This window comes from Colletotrichum costaricense (genome assembly GCF_030867565.1).
Source record: "Colletotrichum costaricense strain IMI 309622 chromosome Unknown Scaffold_4.1, whole genome shotgun sequence".
NCBI classification, from domain to species: Eukaryota; Fungi; Ascomycota; class Sordariomycetes; order Glomerellales; family Glomerellaceae; genus Colletotrichum; species Colletotrichum costaricense.
In genome coordinates, this window is record NW_026848233.1 from 939,766 (window position 1) to 956,967 (window position 17,202).

The 17,202-nt window shown below is 53.0% G+C and overlaps 6 protein-coding genes across 6 annotated transcripts; all 6 read left to right on the forward strand.

Annotated features, from left to right (window-relative positions):
* Positions 1-3,723: 3,723 nt before the first annotated feature.
* Positions 3,724-4,068, forward strand: CCOS01_04342 (uncharacterized protein; the record flags this gene model as incomplete). Its single annotated transcript, XM_060452524.1, has 1 exon — positions 3,724-4,068. The coding sequence occupies one exon, from the start codon at positions 3,724-3,726 to the stop codon at positions 4,066-4,068; it is 345 nt and encodes a 114-aa protein (XP_060316482.1).
* Positions 4,069-6,508: 2,440 nt separating this feature from the next.
* Positions 6,509-7,135, forward strand: CCOS01_04343 (uncharacterized protein; the record flags this gene model as incomplete). Its single annotated transcript, XM_060452525.1, has 1 exon — positions 6,509-7,135. One exon carries the CDS (start codon positions 6,509-6,511, stop codon positions 7,133-7,135), a length of 627 nt encoding a protein of 208 aa, XP_060316483.1.
* A 242-nt stretch (positions 7,136-7,377) lies between these two features.
* Positions 7,378-10,308, forward strand: CCOS01_04344 (uncharacterized protein; the record flags this gene model as incomplete). Its single annotated transcript, XM_060452526.1, has 1 exon — positions 7,378-10,308. The coding sequence occupies one exon, from the start codon at positions 7,378-7,380 to the stop codon at positions 10,306-10,308; it is 2,931 nt and encodes a 976-aa protein (XP_060316484.1).
* Positions 10,309-11,609: 1,301 nt separating this feature from the next.
* On the forward strand, positions 11,610-12,191 carry CCOS01_04345 (uncharacterized protein; the record flags this gene model as incomplete). Its single annotated transcript, XM_060452527.1, has 1 exon — positions 11,610-12,191. The coding sequence occupies one exon, from the start codon at positions 11,610-11,612 to the stop codon at positions 12,189-12,191; it is 582 nt and encodes a 193-aa protein (XP_060316485.1).
* Positions 12,192-13,688: 1,497 nt separating this feature from the next.
* Positions 13,689-14,137, forward strand: CCOS01_04346 (ATPase; the record flags this gene model as incomplete). Its single annotated transcript, XM_060452528.1, has 2 exons — positions 13,689-13,887; positions 13,947-14,137. 2 exons carry the CDS (start codon positions 13,689-13,691, stop codon positions 14,135-14,137), a joined length of 390 nt encoding a protein of 129 aa, XP_060316486.1.
* A 1,405-nt stretch (positions 14,138-15,542) lies between these two features.
* Positions 15,543-16,993, forward strand: CCOS01_04347 (peptidase family M28; the record flags this gene model as incomplete). Its single annotated transcript, XM_060452529.1, has 7 exons — positions 15,543-15,746; positions 15,799-15,956; positions 16,012-16,184; positions 16,242-16,544; positions 16,605-16,727; positions 16,787-16,851; positions 16,910-16,993. The coding sequence occupies 7 exons, from the start codon at positions 15,543-15,545 to the stop codon at positions 16,991-16,993; spliced, it is 1,110 nt and encodes a 369-aa protein (XP_060316487.1).
* Positions 16,994-17,202: the final 209 nt, after the last annotated feature.

Here is a 17,202-nt window from a genome sequence, read left to right on the forward strand (position 1 = left end):
CGGACTTCACGATGGCTTCATTTCCAAGGACAGTGATGCCACTGGAACGTCCACCGGTATAGCCGAAGCCCTGCACACCAACTTTTTACAACTTGGCAACGAAATGAGGACGGCTGCCAATATCATGCTTCAAGGGGTGCACCGAACTTTTCTTCCCTTGCCGAGTCTTAGTTACCAGGTCACGAAAGTAAGAAAAGAATGAGAAAAAAGCATAACTGTTCCTGATATCAGGTGGGCCCGGGAGTGTGGTAAGTTGCCGCGGACCCGTGGCGTAGCGGCGTGGGGGTCGCCCATGACGGTGTGTTGCATTCGGCTTAGACGAGCCATCACGGTAGGTGACATTTGTCACCGCACGAGAAACAGGTCGGTCAAGCTTTTTCACGGCGATGTGTTTTGGCTACCTCCCTGGCCGTTTTCCTGCGGCCACCTTCCTATTCGTGCCTTGATGTTCTCATGTCTTCGTGGGTTGTCGGTGGGTAGCATTGATATCGGCCCTACGGCTAGTTTTGAAACCAAGACTTGACGATGCGGCATAGTCACTGAAGCCCGCCCGGGTTGCAGATGTGACTGAGAGAGAGGTACACGCGTCAACGGATGGCTGTTGAGATGACAGCATCACATGTCGGATGCAATGTTGAATGCAGTTTCGAGATTGCGAACCTTGCCCTGAATCACGGCATGCTGAGCATGTTGGCCGTGTTGAGTCAACACTGCTGCAGCATCACGAATCACCGATGACATGTTATCAAAGTTTTGCATCGCAGCAAGCCAGCATCTCACCCGTCGTCATGCAGCGTGCCGGTGACCCAAAAGGGGGTGGGAAGCAAAATAAAACAGCCCCCAAATGATGTTGGCCCTTTTGCCCAGCACAGCGCTCGTTTCAAGCTGAACTCTGACTTCTAGATCATCCAATGCCGGATGGCACTTGGAAACGTGTGGTGGATGCTCGGCGCGGACTCACCCGCCGTTGACTAGACTGCAATGCTTCTCACCTGCTGATACATCCATCTTCAAGCTGCTGCTAAGCTAAGATAGTTCGGCCACATCATCAATGATCAGCCCGTAAAACAGAGTTTCTGTTTAGTCCGGCTGCAACTTCCGGACCATCTGCGATGCTGCGATGAGAAGAAAAAAGTGGTTGACACACGAACCACGAGATGGTCCCGATACCGCCCTCGTTTCGGACGGGACGCGGCCTAAAATGGACCATCACCGACCGGACGAAGAAGGTCTCATCTTATTTTAGGACTTGGGCTCTACCGACACAGTTTTTGTTTCCCTGGCAGGTCCAGGGCTCAACGTTCTGGAATCTGTGGAGTTTTTTGTAGCGGAAAATCTTATCGTGTGACAGAAAATTAGGACTTGGGAAATGGTCACAAGAAAGAGAGAAACTCCACTGTTGGGAGAGAGCTCTTCCCTCTATCCGTAGGGGTCTAGACAAACATGCCTCTTCATTTCTTGCGCACATCACGCCAGGGGCACCCGATAGGAGGTGTCGACAGGGTTTACGCCGCTGTGAAAGATGGAAAGTGCGAGGGGGCACGGATAGTCAAATTGCCATGTGTGTGGATCGGGATCATTGGGCTGGAACTTTGAACAGGGCTTCCCGAAGCGTGATGGATATCACGATCATGAGGCGAGGCAGAGATTTAAACCACAATTTGACAAACAATCAGTTGGATCAAAAGGATTTGGAGTCGTGAGGGGTTCCACGCCGCAGCAGAGGCGTGTCAGAGTACATTCTGGCCCCTGGATCCTGGCTTCAAGCTACAAAACCCATTCCTTCCCTCGGATCCTGTACCGAATGCAGCTTAATGGGAAGAGAGGGGAAAGACGGGATAGCTGCAGGACAGTCACAGTTGGGGCCCCGGGGGCGACTTTATTGTGGAATGGAGCAGTTTTTGGGGTTCCGCCGAGGAGGAGAAATGCGAAAAGGCGATGGCGCAGAGTGGTGGGAAACTCGGTCGGATCGCGAAAGTCTTTTTGGAGAAGAGGAGATGGGGACACGAGGGGGAGAAAGAGAAAAAGAGGATATCTCGAAATATGGACCCAAGGCTCGGGATTTCCGGATTAGGGAAACCGAGGAGAGGGACGTCGAGGGGACGTGAACCTGTGAAAGCTGAGTGAGTCGACGATGAGCGACAGGGGGCCCCTTTTTGTCATCACACGGACGAGCGAGACATAAGCTGGAACGGCCGATATATCCACTCACGGCCGCCTAGTGGAGAGGTCAAGAAGAGTATCCGTACGGATAGGTAACATGATTGAGTGTCCGTGGTTGGGAACCGACGAGTACGCGGGCTGAAGACGATGGATTTCGGTACCTTGCGCAAGGAAACAGGCGAGGAAAGAGGAGCTTCGTCTTTGCAGCTTGCTTGGAATCAGCGGAATCCGGTGTAGAGCTTCTCAAGGCTTGAGAGGACGACCTGGAGCTTGGAGGGGTCACCCCATCTTCCTCCCGTCGCGGCAGGGCGGTCTAGAACGGCGGCCGAAACTCTTTCTTGCGGTGGGATGGATGGGGTGTGCGTGGACGGGTCTGATTCACGATGGTTGATGCTCCTCCCGGTTCCGGTGTCCCGGGCGGCACGGGAGGGCGGGCAAACGCATACACGCAACGCACGGCACACACGCACGCACACACATCTGTGGTGTCAATCACGACTTAAGTTCGAATGAGATTGGCAATCTGTGTTGGCAACGTCGGTGCGCGGCATGAGTGATGGACGGCGCGCCGCATGGATGTTGTGATAGGGGGGTGCTTAGTAGGAGGGGGGGCCAAAGATGGTGAACGGGCGTCACAGCCTCACTCAGGATAGAAACAGCAGATCGGTCATCGGTGGACATATTATGGTCGCGACCGTTGCCGTGGTAGTGTAGTGTAGTAGTTCTATCAGATACGAGGGTTACGCGCGTAGACTCGTAGCTTGTAAGGGGAGTTTTGCTGACCGAGGACAAAAGGTATGATAGATTGGATCGTTCGAATGACGAAGAACAACAAGTACCGACGACAGTGAACCTTGGGACGAATCAGGATCGCCAACTCAAAGTCAGATCACAATTCCAAGGAACGCTGTACAGATGTTCATGTGATAGTGGGGTCTGTTTTACATCATCGAGTAAGGGCCGTTGTACGTTCCGTCCTTCGTTCGAAGGGGACCCGGAAGATCAACGAGCCAGTTGGAAAACGGACAGCAGAGCCTCTCGAACGTATCACTCTAGGTGGTGTCCTGTCAAGGACGCATATCAAAGAATAGCAACAGCAGAGAATGTGACGGTAGGAGCCAAGCTGAGTTTGGACATGGACCTTCGTTCGTCTCTCGCTAGGCGGAGTTAGTCGGCCATCCGGGAGGGTGGGAAAAAGGGGGGGCGTGTGGGATGGTCATGTTTTTGTCGATGCTTCACCGTTCTCCCCTACGTCATATAGTCTCGCCATGGCGCGTCGACCGGTTTTCGCAACCGCTGGCACCGGTGGCTCGGGATGGACGCAGGCGGCCGCGCGAGCGACGACAGGCGAGAGAGAGAGAGAGGGCTGCAGTGCTGCACAATTTTCTTTGCATTTTTTGCCATTGGCTAGGTTCCGCGCTTCGGATGTTTGGCCCGGGAGACAATGGGCGGACAGATGTGAACACTGCAGACTGCAGTCCGCATAGGGGCTAGCCAGCGCAGAGATGCTCTGCCAGATCGGGGGTTTCCATTCTAGCATACGCCACTCCAAGCCCAGCAATGACAATGCCCGCCCGCGGCGGCGTCAGGGGTGCCATGATGTTCGGCCAGGGAGCTGCCCTGATTGTTTCGTCTGTTTGGCTTTTTGGAGCCCTGGAGCTAGCAGGGGACGGAGGGGTTCCGATGGCAGGCTTCGGAGTCATGCGAGAGATGACAATTTCTGGAGGGGGAGTTTTTGTTTTGAGAGGTTCTTTTGTGAGAAATCAATGCGTGTGTGTTCGAATGGGACTGTTTCTGATAATCCATTACCCGCCCAGGTACGCCGTTGATGACGGGATGATCTCGAAACGGGAGGACACTGTGACACATGGCAGGTTTACAGCGAAAAAGCTAAGATTTGGATGAGCGGTGATCTTAGGGTAGAGCAGTTCGGTAGCAAATGATGTGTGTCTGAGCTGACACGAGCAGGTAATACTGGTACTGGCGAACAGGAGTGAGAGTGACGAGTGAAGAATGAAAAGGAGCATTCCAGAGAGAAAACTCAAACCAAGGCGGCGAAATGACGACTACTGGAAAGGTTATGGCAAATAGCAAACAAAGTCTCGGCCGGGCGCATTCTGTTATCTCAATCGGCCCTACGAACATCGAAGCAACCGATTGGGATACAAGATTGGTTCATCGATCACATCTGCGACAGCACTACGGCAGTGGTTGCTTCTTCTTCATGTGCTCGCTGGCTAGCCATTCGTAGTTCTCTCTCACTCTCTAATCTGTCTGACTCTAGCCGCCGCCCGTGCTTGGACCTACCACACCTCCGAAGTGCTTCCCGTCCACACCCTCTCTAACCTCTCACAGGGAACATGGCTTGAACACACCCTCCCCCTTTGGGACCCTTTTAGGTGTCCTCAAGGCCCAGAACGGGCACCGGCGACGGGTCGACGGACCTAACATACTATAGCGGAACGGCTAAGGTAAGTCAGATCGCGCCAGAGACGTTCTGTTGGGAACGCATGGAAGGAGTTGGGATGCCAATGCCCGTTAGCTTGAAAGGTTTTCTTCGTTCAACCCGTGGCTTTCGGAGTCTCTGGCAGGGGCTACTGCCGGAACATTGCCGGCCGGACTCGGTGTTCGCTGTTTAACAACGAGACTCTATATGAGTTTGACAGCATCTGAGTTTTCAAACCGCGTTTTCAATGTTCACAGAGAGACGCGTCCGTGGCGTTAAATTGGGTCTCTCTTGATAGTTTGAAGGCGAACTCATGCCGACGCCGGTGACACGGAAGCCTAGAAGCAGTTCATGTACGCTTTATGGAGATGAGTAAGAGATTGATGTGCGCACCTCACCTCCTTGACTCAAGTGTCCTCACAACGTTCTCGACTCCTGTGCTCCTGTCATTTCACACATACAGATACGGGCAGTCAGGCACACGGGGCTCTCCTCACTGTCGGCCGGCCCATTCTCAGGTGAGAGAGGATTATCCGTACGAACTTGAAAAGGGCCAAGAGAGGTGCGGGTATGGCGCGCGTAAAAGACACAAGAGACTCGACTGATAACGACGACAGCGAGTCCACTGCGTCGTCTTGGTGCAGGCACGTGTGACGCGAGACAAGTGCGCTAAACAGCTCCAGACGGTCTGCGACTGTCGTGAGAACAGGCAATGATAGGCGCCTGGTGGTACGAACAGCTTAGCAGAGCTTCAATTTAGGGCAAGTCGGAAGCGCAGGGCTTCGGCAAGCTGCGAAAGGGTACTCCGTAGAGAGGTGAGGGTGTTGGAGGGAGGGGGAAGAGGGGTGAGCTGATATGACGGCATGGGGGTCACCGACGCAGGCACTGGGGGTTTAGCTGGGCTGCACACACACTCTTTTTACAGAGAATGCACAAAATGGACGGCTAAGGGTTCCTGGCAGGGATGGCGGGAACCTTGGAGGGCTGGAGGGGAGGGAGGGGTGGCATCTTGAAGGCTCAATCATGTCCTTCAGAGAATCTGACTTTGACGCTGGTGACCGAATCTCTCAGTTTTGTGTGTTCGTATGACTCTCACTCTCATTCAGTAGTATTACGCTCACTCGCCCTCTTACTCACTCATGTCTGTACACTCACTCACTCACTCACAGTCTCTCACATCAAACTCTTCACTCACTGTAAGGTATCACTGTATCACTGAAAGAACGGGAAGGTGTGGCGGTCTTCGATAGGGGTTTCCGCGGCAGGATCCACTCTTTCTAGCACAATGCCATTTCTAGCGCAAGGGAAAAATCCTCGACGGCGGCAAGAGCTGCACACTAAGCAGGTACGTATCGCAAAGATACACAGGTACCTCTCGGCGCGTTCCCTTCCATTCTGCCGGTGCATTTTGCCTCAGGTTGCCTCTTCCCTCCATCTTGTCGCCTTTGCAAACTCGCAGGCCGCCGCAAAGTCGAAACTGCATGGCAATATGCAAGCTCTTTGCACCAACGATCCAATGATTCCGGCATAGCGATCAATAACATTACTCGACACACACTTCCTCTTCTTAGCCACACACTCGATGCGGCTCGAGGCTGGAGCTTGCGCACTCTTATCGCCGAATCCACCCACCACAACATCGTCTCGAACTTCTCTCCACTTCTCTCTGACGACTGTTGTGGACCCTTCGTGTCTTTTTCTCGCTCGCCCTTCCATCCCTCACACGGCGTTCCCAGTCAGCGTGCCAGCACCCTCCACTTCGCTCGCTCTCGCGCCCCGCCAGCCGAGAGAGTCCGTCTAGCTTGGCCAAGGTGCCATGGACGAGCAGCAGGGTCACAGCCCACTCTTCGTAGGGCCCGGCATGGCGAGGCGTGGGATTGTCAATCATTCATGTCCATGATGGGTGTGGTGACGGAGCGTGGGACCATGGGCGTGAACGTGGATATCGACGTCAAACATGGTTCAAGGTCAATCTTCTCCACCACCATTACAGACCACAGACACACAGCTGCAAATACTCTGTTTTCTACAGATGTACGGATACGCCGTGGCGTACAAGTGTATGGATATGGATACCACAGAGCAGAGCCGTCAATCTTGCGTGATAACGCAGAGGCGCACCAAACACGCCAATCCTCTAGCACCGGGGCCGAGAAACACCACTACGGTCACCACGCTCCAAGCAAGGAACCGGCGACGAGTCGACTACGGGCCCGTGGAGCCTCCCGGTCTGCTCGTTGCCGTTTCTGTTGCTGTGTTTTCCTGGGATCTGCTTTCCTCCGCTCGATTCTCAGCTGTAGCTTCTCCAGTTCTTTCTCCCTTCTCCGTCTTGTGTTTTTCGCCATTCATTACGTCCCGTCTCTCCGCTCCTTCCGCCTGCTTTCCAAGCTTCTCGACTCCATTGATCATCCCCTCCTCGCCCTCCTCCTCTTCCTTGACCTCCTCCCACCCTCCAAACCAACTTCAACTAGCTTTCCAACTTCCTCACATAATGGCGCCTACTTTCCGCGAGTGCTACCGCCGTGAGGTCCACTGATGACACTACCCCACGATAACGACAACACTATTCATCCATCGATATCTGGATACTTGACTCGATATACCCAGAAAACCTGCATCTTCACCAGCAGCTCTAATCCATCCAGTCACGACTATCTTGTATAGAGGCTCTTGTACCACCACCTGCGATATCTTCAAACTCAATTGAGGACAATCGAGCTGAATCAACCAACAGCCTGGAAACGGCGATCGTTTCCTCTTTAGACAACATGTCAGGCTCGCCTCAAGAGTCCGGCCAGACGAGCTCCGGCTCCAGCAACACACCGCCGAATCCTTTCGAGAATCCAGCACAGGAACAGCCCAAGCTTCGAACTCCGCCATTGCTTCACCCTTCGTCGGCAACACCGCAGGCTCGAAAAGAGAAGAAGGAGAAGAAGAAGGTTGGCTTCCATGCCGACAGCCCTCAGCCTAGCCAGACACCCCTGGTAGACAATCGGCCACCAAGCATCGTGATTGACGATGACTACTTCGCGCAGTCAATGTCCCCCGAAGTTAACCCCTTTGATACACCTGGACGCATTGCTACTCCAAGACGAGACAACGACGCAACCCCAGCGGGAGCTCCAGATGCCGGTGAGCTACGTCGTGCTTTAACCCAGGTCTTGATTTCGGAGAACCAGGAGAACAATCCTTCCGAGACACCTGCCCGGCCCCGGCCCGTGCTCCGCCGTAACACCAGCTACGATGCACCCGAGGAAAGACAGAAAGCCGACCTCGCTGAGCAAACTGCCGGCGAGCGGCAGCAGCGTTCGGGTTTGGAGGCCCGCCAGCGTGCCAATCGCTTGGCTGTAAGTGTTGAGAACTACTCCTCACCCCCTTCCCGTCGCAACTCCATCGACGGATACAACCCATTTAGCGATGATGAGGAAACCGATCACGTCACCGGCTTGAGCTCTGCGGTTGATGGGTCGGATGAGCGACGAAAGGTCCGGTCCCGTCCCAGAAAGAACTCGCACTTGGATGCCGAGAATCTCGTCCGATCTCACACCAGGAGAGCCAAGAAGGGTGGCCGAGGACCGAATGACTACTTCAAGTACGAGGCGCCTGCAGGTGCCCGATCTGGCACCGCCACGCCCACTTTGGAGCAGTCTTACGCTCACGACTATGTTCCGCCCCCGAAGCAGTATCACGGAGGCATTCTATCATCGCTCCTCAAGCTCTACAACGAGAATGGCAGCGGCGGTAGCAGTGGCCGAAACACGCCGGGTTCCAACACACCAGCTACAGCTACGCCCAATCACTCGCCTCCGGGCTCTATGCCAGCCTCCGCTGCGCCCTCAACCCCTGGATCACCTCGGCCTTCTCGCCCCAACAGTGGCCTGTTCAACTACCACAAGAAGCAAGGCTCTCGTTCCTCCATGGCTCTGGCTGAGCTTATGAAGTCGTCGTCCGCCATGGCAGGGCCGGCTTCGAGTGTGTTTAGCCAGGGCTTCACCGAGAAGCTCAAGACGGAGCCCCCGTCACGGCCGAAGAGGAAGAAGTCTGGAGTCTGGGGCGGATCTTCACCAAAGTCATCAAAGTCTGAAGACAAGCACCGCATTACTAAGCACATTGCTCAGATCTTGTCGAGGCATAAGTATCTCGTCAAGCTGTGCAGGGCGCTGATGATGTACGGAGCTCCAACCCACAGACTGGAGGAATACATGAAGATGTCGGCACGAGTCCTCGAGATCGAGGGTCAGTTCCTCTACATTCCCGGCTGTATGATTATCAGTTTCGACGACAGCGCGACACACACCACCGAGGTCAAGATCGTCCGCTCGGCACACGGTGTCGATCTGGGCAAGCTGCGCGACGTGCACGACATCTATAAGCAGGTTGTCCACGATTTGATCAGCGCCGATGAGGCTACCATCATGTTGGAGAGCATCACAGCTCGCAAGCTCAAGTTCGGCAATTGGATGCGCGTGCCCGTCTATGGCCTCGCCAGTGTGTGTGTCGCCCCCTTCGCCTTTCAGGGACGCTTCATCGACTTGCCCATCGCTTTCATTCTTGGTTGCATCCTGGGCTGGATGCAATTGATCCTTGCCCCGAGCAACGAGCTGTATGCGAACGTCTTTGAAATCACCGCCTCCATCGTCACCTCCTTCTTGGCCCGCGCCTTCGGCTCCATCAACAACGGCGAATTATTTTGCTTCTCCGCACTGGCGCAGAGCTCCATTGCCCTCATTCTTCCAGGTTACATGGTCCTCTGTAGCAGTTTGGAGTTGCAAAGCCACAACTTGGTCGCCGGCAGTGTTCGCATGGTTTATGCAATGATCTACACGCTCTTCCTCGGATACGGAACTACGATTGGCACTGCGCTCTACGGCATGATCGACCGCCACGCAGAGTCGAGAACGACCTGCACCAACCCGCTTAATAGGAATTGGTACCTGTTGTTTGTGCCGGGCTTCACCCTCTGCCTCTGTATTATCAATCAGGCCAAGTGGAAGCAGACACCTGTCATGATCACCATCTCACTCGCCGGCTTCCTCGTTAACAGCTACTCGTCTGACTTCTTTGTCGGCAACGCTCAGATCTCGAACATGCTTGGCGCCCTTACCGTGGGATTGCTAGCTAACCTCTACTCCCGCCTTGGCCGCCATGCTCACAACTATTTCCTCGACTTCCTCGACTGGTGGGATCTTCGCATGGCCCCGCGCTTCGTTAGCGCTAGCCGCCGTCGCAACGAGCGTCCTCGTCCGGAAATGTACCAAATGTCTGGCCAAACCGCCGGAGCTGCCGGTCCCACTGGCGTCCATACCCCCGGAGAGAACACTCCCGAAGGATCGGCGCCAGCAACACCCACCACCACGGCCTTCTCTGAGAAGGACAAGGCCCAAGGTGTCGTCCCGGAGCGGAAGCGCACCGTCGGATATGGACTCGCTGCCGCCGCTATGCTTCCAGCTATATTTGTGCAGGTCCCTAGTGGTCTCGCGGCTGGCGGGTCATTGTTGGCAGGTGTCACGTCGGCTGATCAGATCACGAACAATAACGGTACTTCGACATCAACCGACAGCTCAGACCTTAACAACTCGGCCTTTGCGGTTCTTCTTAGCGTTATTCAGGTCGCTATTGGCATCACCGTTGGGTTATTTATGAGCGCCCTCATGGTTTACCCTCTGGGTAAGAGAAGAAGTGGCCTACTCAGCTTCTAGTTAGTGCGATTTCACACGGTTATACCGGCATGGTCTTGGCTCTCGCCACTCTTTGGGAAGCCCTTCAACATTCCGAGGTGGAAGCACGAGCCGGATGTGGAGTTGGGGTTCGCGGCAGAGAGCTGGGCACAAGAGGAGGATTCGTTGGCGTTTAAGAAGGCGTATAGAAGGGCAAGCATATGAAATAGCACTGTGGCGTTTGTCGGTAGCGTTCGTTTGGATTTGGTTGGATTCACTTTGTTCTTTCAAGCATTGGCCACGGAGTAACAGTACAAGACGTCGGATCTTGGCGGTGACAAATACAGCACTAGACAATATGAAGACTATAGACGTAGAGATAGAACAACTGGATTCGAGCTCAGCTCTCCATACTTTATGTTTCATCCTTTTGCTCTTTCTGACTTGCCTTTGTCACAAGTTCGATGTTGTACACCTCCCTTGTGTTTCAATGCCGCTACCACAGGCAGTTGTAAGAATATTGGCGAGGGCAAGCGACGCTATCAATTTCGATTACGGTGACTTCTAATGCTCCCATGACGCATAGGGTAGGGAGGTTCATAGGCAGAATCCGGACCAGCTGTTGTTGAACCATTCTTCTTTATTCAGACTTAACACCATGTCACGATTATTACCAACCTCTTCGGCCTCGATGCCGAAGGAAATGCATTTATCGTTTGCTGATGCCATGGAACCAACTCCCACCATACTCAACTCCGATGGTGATGATGCCCCAGCAAGGTCCTCGATGAGCAAGTTGGCGCTCAAACCTTGCTGATAAAGAGAAGAAGATGGTGCTTTACCCTCATAAAGGTATACGATAATTGATCTGGTGGTGTACCCTAGGAAACGGTGTTGTACCTTGACGGCATGTAGGAGGCTATATAATTCGGAGCATCTCCACCAAATTGTTTGATTAATCTGGGAGAAAAACCACTCACTCCTGTCTGGTACAACCCACTAGTATTCGGTTCACTCTCTACGTTCAGAGGCTCTCTAGAGTTCTGCACAATACCACTTCACCACATTACCGAACCATCAGAGCTTGATACTTTATCAGACAGAGTCGGCCCAGCTGTTCTACAACTTACATGCTGTCACTCTTACAATTCACAAAAAACACCAACTACACCTCATCACACTTCCTGGTCAGAAGTTCACAGGCTTCTCAGCCAATCTCATCTACCTCTACCAATACTCCTCAGCCTCAGCAAACCTGGTCAGGACTACAGAGTCTTCTCCCCAGTTCAACCCATCTCACCTCACTAAGCCCATCACCCTCACCAAACAAACAAACATCCACAATGCTCCGTATCTTCAACCACATGGTCCCCTACCCCCGGCCCAAGGGCTTCCTCGTCCCAGACCCGGAAGTCTACAAAGGCCTGGACGCAATCCAACAGCATGGCACCGCCACGTCAGACCTCGCCCAGCGCACAGGACGCGTCCGCTGCCTCGCGATCACGCAACAGGATAAACTCCGCGAAGAGCTAGCCTACCTCAAAGAGTGCCAGCTCCACGATCACGCGCGCATGGACGAGGACTACGGCATGAGGATGCAGGGCTGCAATATGCAGTTCCGGCCTGGTGGACTCGGTTCTGGTACTGCTGATATATACCCGAGGAAGATGTCGAATAATGACATCTTGATGGCGAAAAGGATTGAGAAGTGCTATCGGAGGCGGATGAAGGAGTTGAAGGAGGAGAAGAGGAAGAATGCGATTTGGTTGGATTTGTGGTATGATCAGCAGGTTGTTAAGGTTGATCGGTTGTTGAGGAGGGAGTGGGATCAGAGTGGGGAGTGTGAGGGATATCCGTATTGGGCGGCGGAGAGGCGCGAGGTGAAGCGCAAGATGAAGCGCAAGGTGAAGCGTTCTGCGAAGTAAGACTTCAAGGGGATGCGTGGGTACATTCCCTTACGACATATCACGACCGCCGTACGTTCATGAGAATGTGATTGGGTACTGGATACGTTGAGTCGGGTTTGCTTTTTGAGTACATACTACACTACAACTACACTACTGATGCTCATCGAGAGACCGGGACGTACATGTCACTAGGCATGGCCTGTGTTGCAAACATCACGCACACAGAAGAATGCAAGACATTCATAAATATACAAACCACGATTGCCCCTCATAACTATTCTGAAATCACTCGCTGCACTTCTGTTCAAGTTTGCAACTTCCTCTGTGATGTGATCAGACGAGCGGGCCATCTGGGGTCACAGGGCAAGTTTGAGACAGTCGTGGCATAGCATCAACCCAAGGCATTGCTGATTTAACCATCCTCCTAACGAGATTCACCCGGCTCCGAGCAATTCGCCACTTTTCTTAAATCTTTCTTCCTGAAATCACCAGGGATGGCTGAGATATGCTACCGCACCCTGCTTTCAGATAAAACCGCAACTCCTTTTCAGCGGACAGCCTCCCAAGACAGATCAGGTCGATGCCACATAGACTCTGAGGCTTGTAGAGGATGCACACGTTTATGTTTTGGTTCCAATTACCGGGGTTGAACACACTCGCGGAGTAAACTAGATTGATGTTGGGAAGTTGTACTGACGATAGAGGAGGTCTGGAGCAGACTGTAATCAGCCCATTGCAGATAATACGCGTCACGTCCAGTGAGAATGGCTTCTTCAAGTCCCTGCTGCTGGACTTCTACGGTAGGAAGGTAAACCGGGTTTATCATTTTCGGTATTGGTAGAGAGAAAATTACTCAATGCTCCCTTTAGGGCGGCTAATTATTCCGTGTGCTCGATGATGGGCTTCTAGTTTGCCATTTCCAGTCTATATCGTTGTTGAAAACCGATACTGCTAGGAGTCAGAATCGTTTATATGCAGGCGACATCTACACCAACCAATTTTGAGGGAGCCCCAAGAATTACCAAGGAGTATACCTTAGGTTCGACAGAGAATCATCGTTAATTTTGAGGAATGTCATCGACATCTCGACGATCTTGACTTAGACTTCATGGACGAAGAAGAAGACACTGTTGGGCTAGCATCGCCGGATCTCAGACTTGATGATGCCGCACTATTGGTTTGTGACCATGAGGTCCCTGCATAAACCTTGATCAACAAGCGGTGGGGGTGGTTCAACGTCGAAGACGTTCATCTAGTCACTTTCAACGACGACGGTTTTGAAAATCTCGTCCTCCCTAGTCACAAGAAACAGCTACTCTCATCTTTCATTATGTCTCAGAACTTAGAAGGATTTAGTACCGATGACTTCGTCGAGGGTAAAGGAAAAGGTGTTATCATTCTGCTAAACGGTCCTCCTGGCGTTGGGAAAACATTCACTGCAGGCAAGATATCAACCCCCTCCCCCCCCACACATAACAACCTGAGATCCACCACTGACTACTTGATATAGAGGTGATGGCAGATCACGCTCGCCGCCCACTTCTCACGGCCAATTCAGGCCAATTCATTGGCTCGCCGGCTGAAGTCGAAGTATCTCTAGCTAAACTGCTTCAAAGTGCTACACGGTGGGGAGCTCTAGTGCTATTAGACGAAGCAGATGTTTTTATGCAAGCTCGTAACTTGCAAGATCTGGAGCGCAACGGAATTGTTTCCAGTGAGTATAATATGCCCTCGCTTACGGAGGGAGAAGAGACTCAGTACTGATATGGCCAGTGCTGCTGCGCACTCTTGAGTACTTCGAAGGGACACTGTTCTTAACAACCAACCGGGTTGGAACGATTGATAGCGCTTTCATGTCCCGAATTCACCTGGCGCTCTCCTACGAACCCCTATCCGAAGCAGCGAGAAGACAACTCTGGGATACCTGGATAACACGAGCATGTCGTGGACAGCGTCCTATTTGAGTCAAAAAAGAGCTTCTCGTCCAGTTATCGGTGTTGAATGTCAGTGGACGGGACATCAAAAACATCTCACTGCTAGCTCAAGGATTGGCAAAAACTGGCCAGCGTGATATGGCTTCGGAAGATATCTGGAAGGGAGTTAACGCGATGACACAGTTCCAGGAAGACTTTAGTGTCAGTGTCACTCGTCAAGAGGCTGAAAAGAGATGGGATCCAAAAGTTCCGGACTCGAATCCGATGCCTTCAAAATCATGGCTTAAGACGCTTTACCAGTGGTGGTGGTGATGACTATCTGGATACACGGCAACCAACGGACGGCGGGATGTGTTGTCTTATCGCAACTGGATTACGTTTGGACAATTGCGGCAATTGACGGAAGGCACCGAGGTATAGTGCGGCGAGAAGTACTATTGCCTCGTTGCAGAGACTTGCAAACGTATGGGATTCCTGTGCCGCCTGCGTTTGTCGTATTGATGATGCAGCCATATTGTACGTGGAGAGGAATGGGAGGGTAGGTTTGAGGCTATTTGAAAGAAGGCATGGAGCATTCCCGTTGCATTGTCGTGGAGGCCAGGATTGGACGAGTCAAACTCCCTGTAGGCTTCCATCCTTGGCAGACTTCACCGTGCCCGTGGGAATTGACGTCTAGGAGGTCCCAATTCACAGTGTGATGGAAAATGATACAGTTCTCTTTACACGAAAAAGATACCAGGGCGTATCAAAATGCCCGCAAAGTTGCAGCCTTTTCCCTCATAAGGTAGTTAAACGTCCTGACGTAGCAGGACGTAACTCAGCAGCGCATCATAGAGACACATTCCTTTTCAGCGCAGAAAACAGCTCACAGGCTCCGTGATGTGGATTTGCCAAGAACCGAAATCGCGTTCAGCGACATTACACCCCAAGCAGCATCCAATAACGTCCTCAAAAAACCCAGTCTGAGTGTGCGGGACTGCCGGCCGGGGTAGCATCAATGACCCAGCCAACAGCCGACACTAGCTCCGTTGGGCAGCTCCTAAAGTTCGCGCGGCCTTGGCGATCATGATAAGCTTAAATGCTCCTGCCGCATGCTCTCCATCCCCCGAGAGACTGAACGGTGCTGTGGGCTTCTGAGTAACGGGCTTCCTGTTTCTGTCTACTCGTTGTATTGCGTGCCATGACGGCGAAAGCCGTTGGCATAATGAGATGCCTGTTTGGGGCAACGGGTCCTGCCGCCGTCCTGGCTGATCCTCCACATCCCGCAAGCGATGGGCGGGAGACCGTAGATGCTTCGCTTCTGCTTGGGGTCGCGATGAGCTTATTTAAAGGGGGCTTCTCTCCGGACTCTTGGCCAGAGAGGTTCTCTTGCTCTCTTCGTTGCACCTGCACCATTCATCAACGGACGTCGCTCATCAACCGGACAATCTGAACGATGCATCTCAACGCTGCTCTCGCGATCCTCGCGGCCTCCAGAGTTGCCCTGGCTGCGCCTGCCACTGAGGAGACTCAAGTTGACCCTGCGCTCCGTCTGATCAAGACGTCCGAGGCCGACGCCGGCACCTGGGTCACGGAGGATCAGAAGATTGAGGAGTATGTCAACAAGCACATTGGCTTCATTGACATCACCGACATTGTCGTATGTCTGGACTGTTTCCCATCGATTTATGGATGAAGCTAACCCATCAAAGGACGATGAGGTCTTGGCGGTCCTGTCCACCCCGCCGGAGGAGGTTCTTGAGGCCAGAGTGACATACCCCACCACTCTGTCCCACGTCACCGAGGCGAACACCCTCATCGCGTCAGTCTCTAACACCAACCCCCAAACCTGGTTGAAGACTTTGACCGAGTAAGTCACTCATGAGCCCTAATCCAATCAGCGAGTGCGTGCTGATAATTTCTAGCTTCTACAACCGCTACTACCGCTCCACCTACGGTACCCAAGCCGCCACCTGGTTGTTCAACCAGGTCAAGACTGTTGCTGCTGCCAACTCGGCCATCACTGTCACTCAGTTCACCCACTCCTTCAGCCAGCCGTCCATCATCGTCAAGATTCCCGGAACCAGCTCTGACCTCGGTATGTTCAACTGCCCATCTCTATCTCAGCCTCTCGTGTGCTAACCGTGATCACCAGTCATTGTTGGTGCCCACTTCGACTCCACCGGAGGATCCTCCACTGCCCGTGGACCCGGTGCTGACGACAACGGCTCAGGTGTCGTTGTCATCCTTGAGGCTCTCCGCGTCCTCGCCAACGCCGGCTTCAAGCCCAAGAACACCCTCGAGTTCCACTTCTACGCCGGTGAGGAGGGTGGCCTTCTCGGCTCCCAAGCTGTCTTCGCCAATTACAAGTCCGCCGCAAAGACGGTCCTTGCCTTCGTCAACCAGGATATGGCCGGTTACTCTCCTTCTGGCAAGCTCTCGGTCTACAACGACTACGGTAAGCTCATCACTTATGGATGACATGCACGCATGTAGTAGCATCGCTGACTCCTGATAGTTGATTCTGCTCTTACCACCTACGTTCGTCTCATTGGAACTCAGTACACCGGTAGCGCGCCTACCAGCGACGTCTGCGGATACGGGTGCTCCGACCACGCCAGCGCCCGCTCCAACGGCTTCCGTAAGTTGACGCCAATATTTTGGGAAGTGTGAAACTTGATGGCTAATTTGATCCGACAGCTGCCGCCTACGTCTGTGATGAGCCCATCGACACCTCCACCCCCTACATCCACAGCCCCAACGACGTAAGTTGCCGGCACTCCCACTTAGCAATCGATCAAATGCTGACTTGACATGCAACAGAGCTACGACACTATCCAGTGGTCTGCCGTCCTCCGCCACTCCAAGTTCACCGTTGGTTTCTTGGTTGAGGCTTCTTACTTGTAATTTGTGTAAATATCTAAACAAGCGCAGGGTGATTTCATGTATATACATCCCGACTTGTGTGTCAATATATTACATTCAAGAATGCACATAAGCCACAGGCTTTCAAACTAGTGGAACGCTAAAAGTTATTGTCTTCTTTGTGAACCCTATAGTGTCCGCGCAAAACTGCCTTACTGGGAAGAGTTTCCCGAGGAAACCCAACGAACACT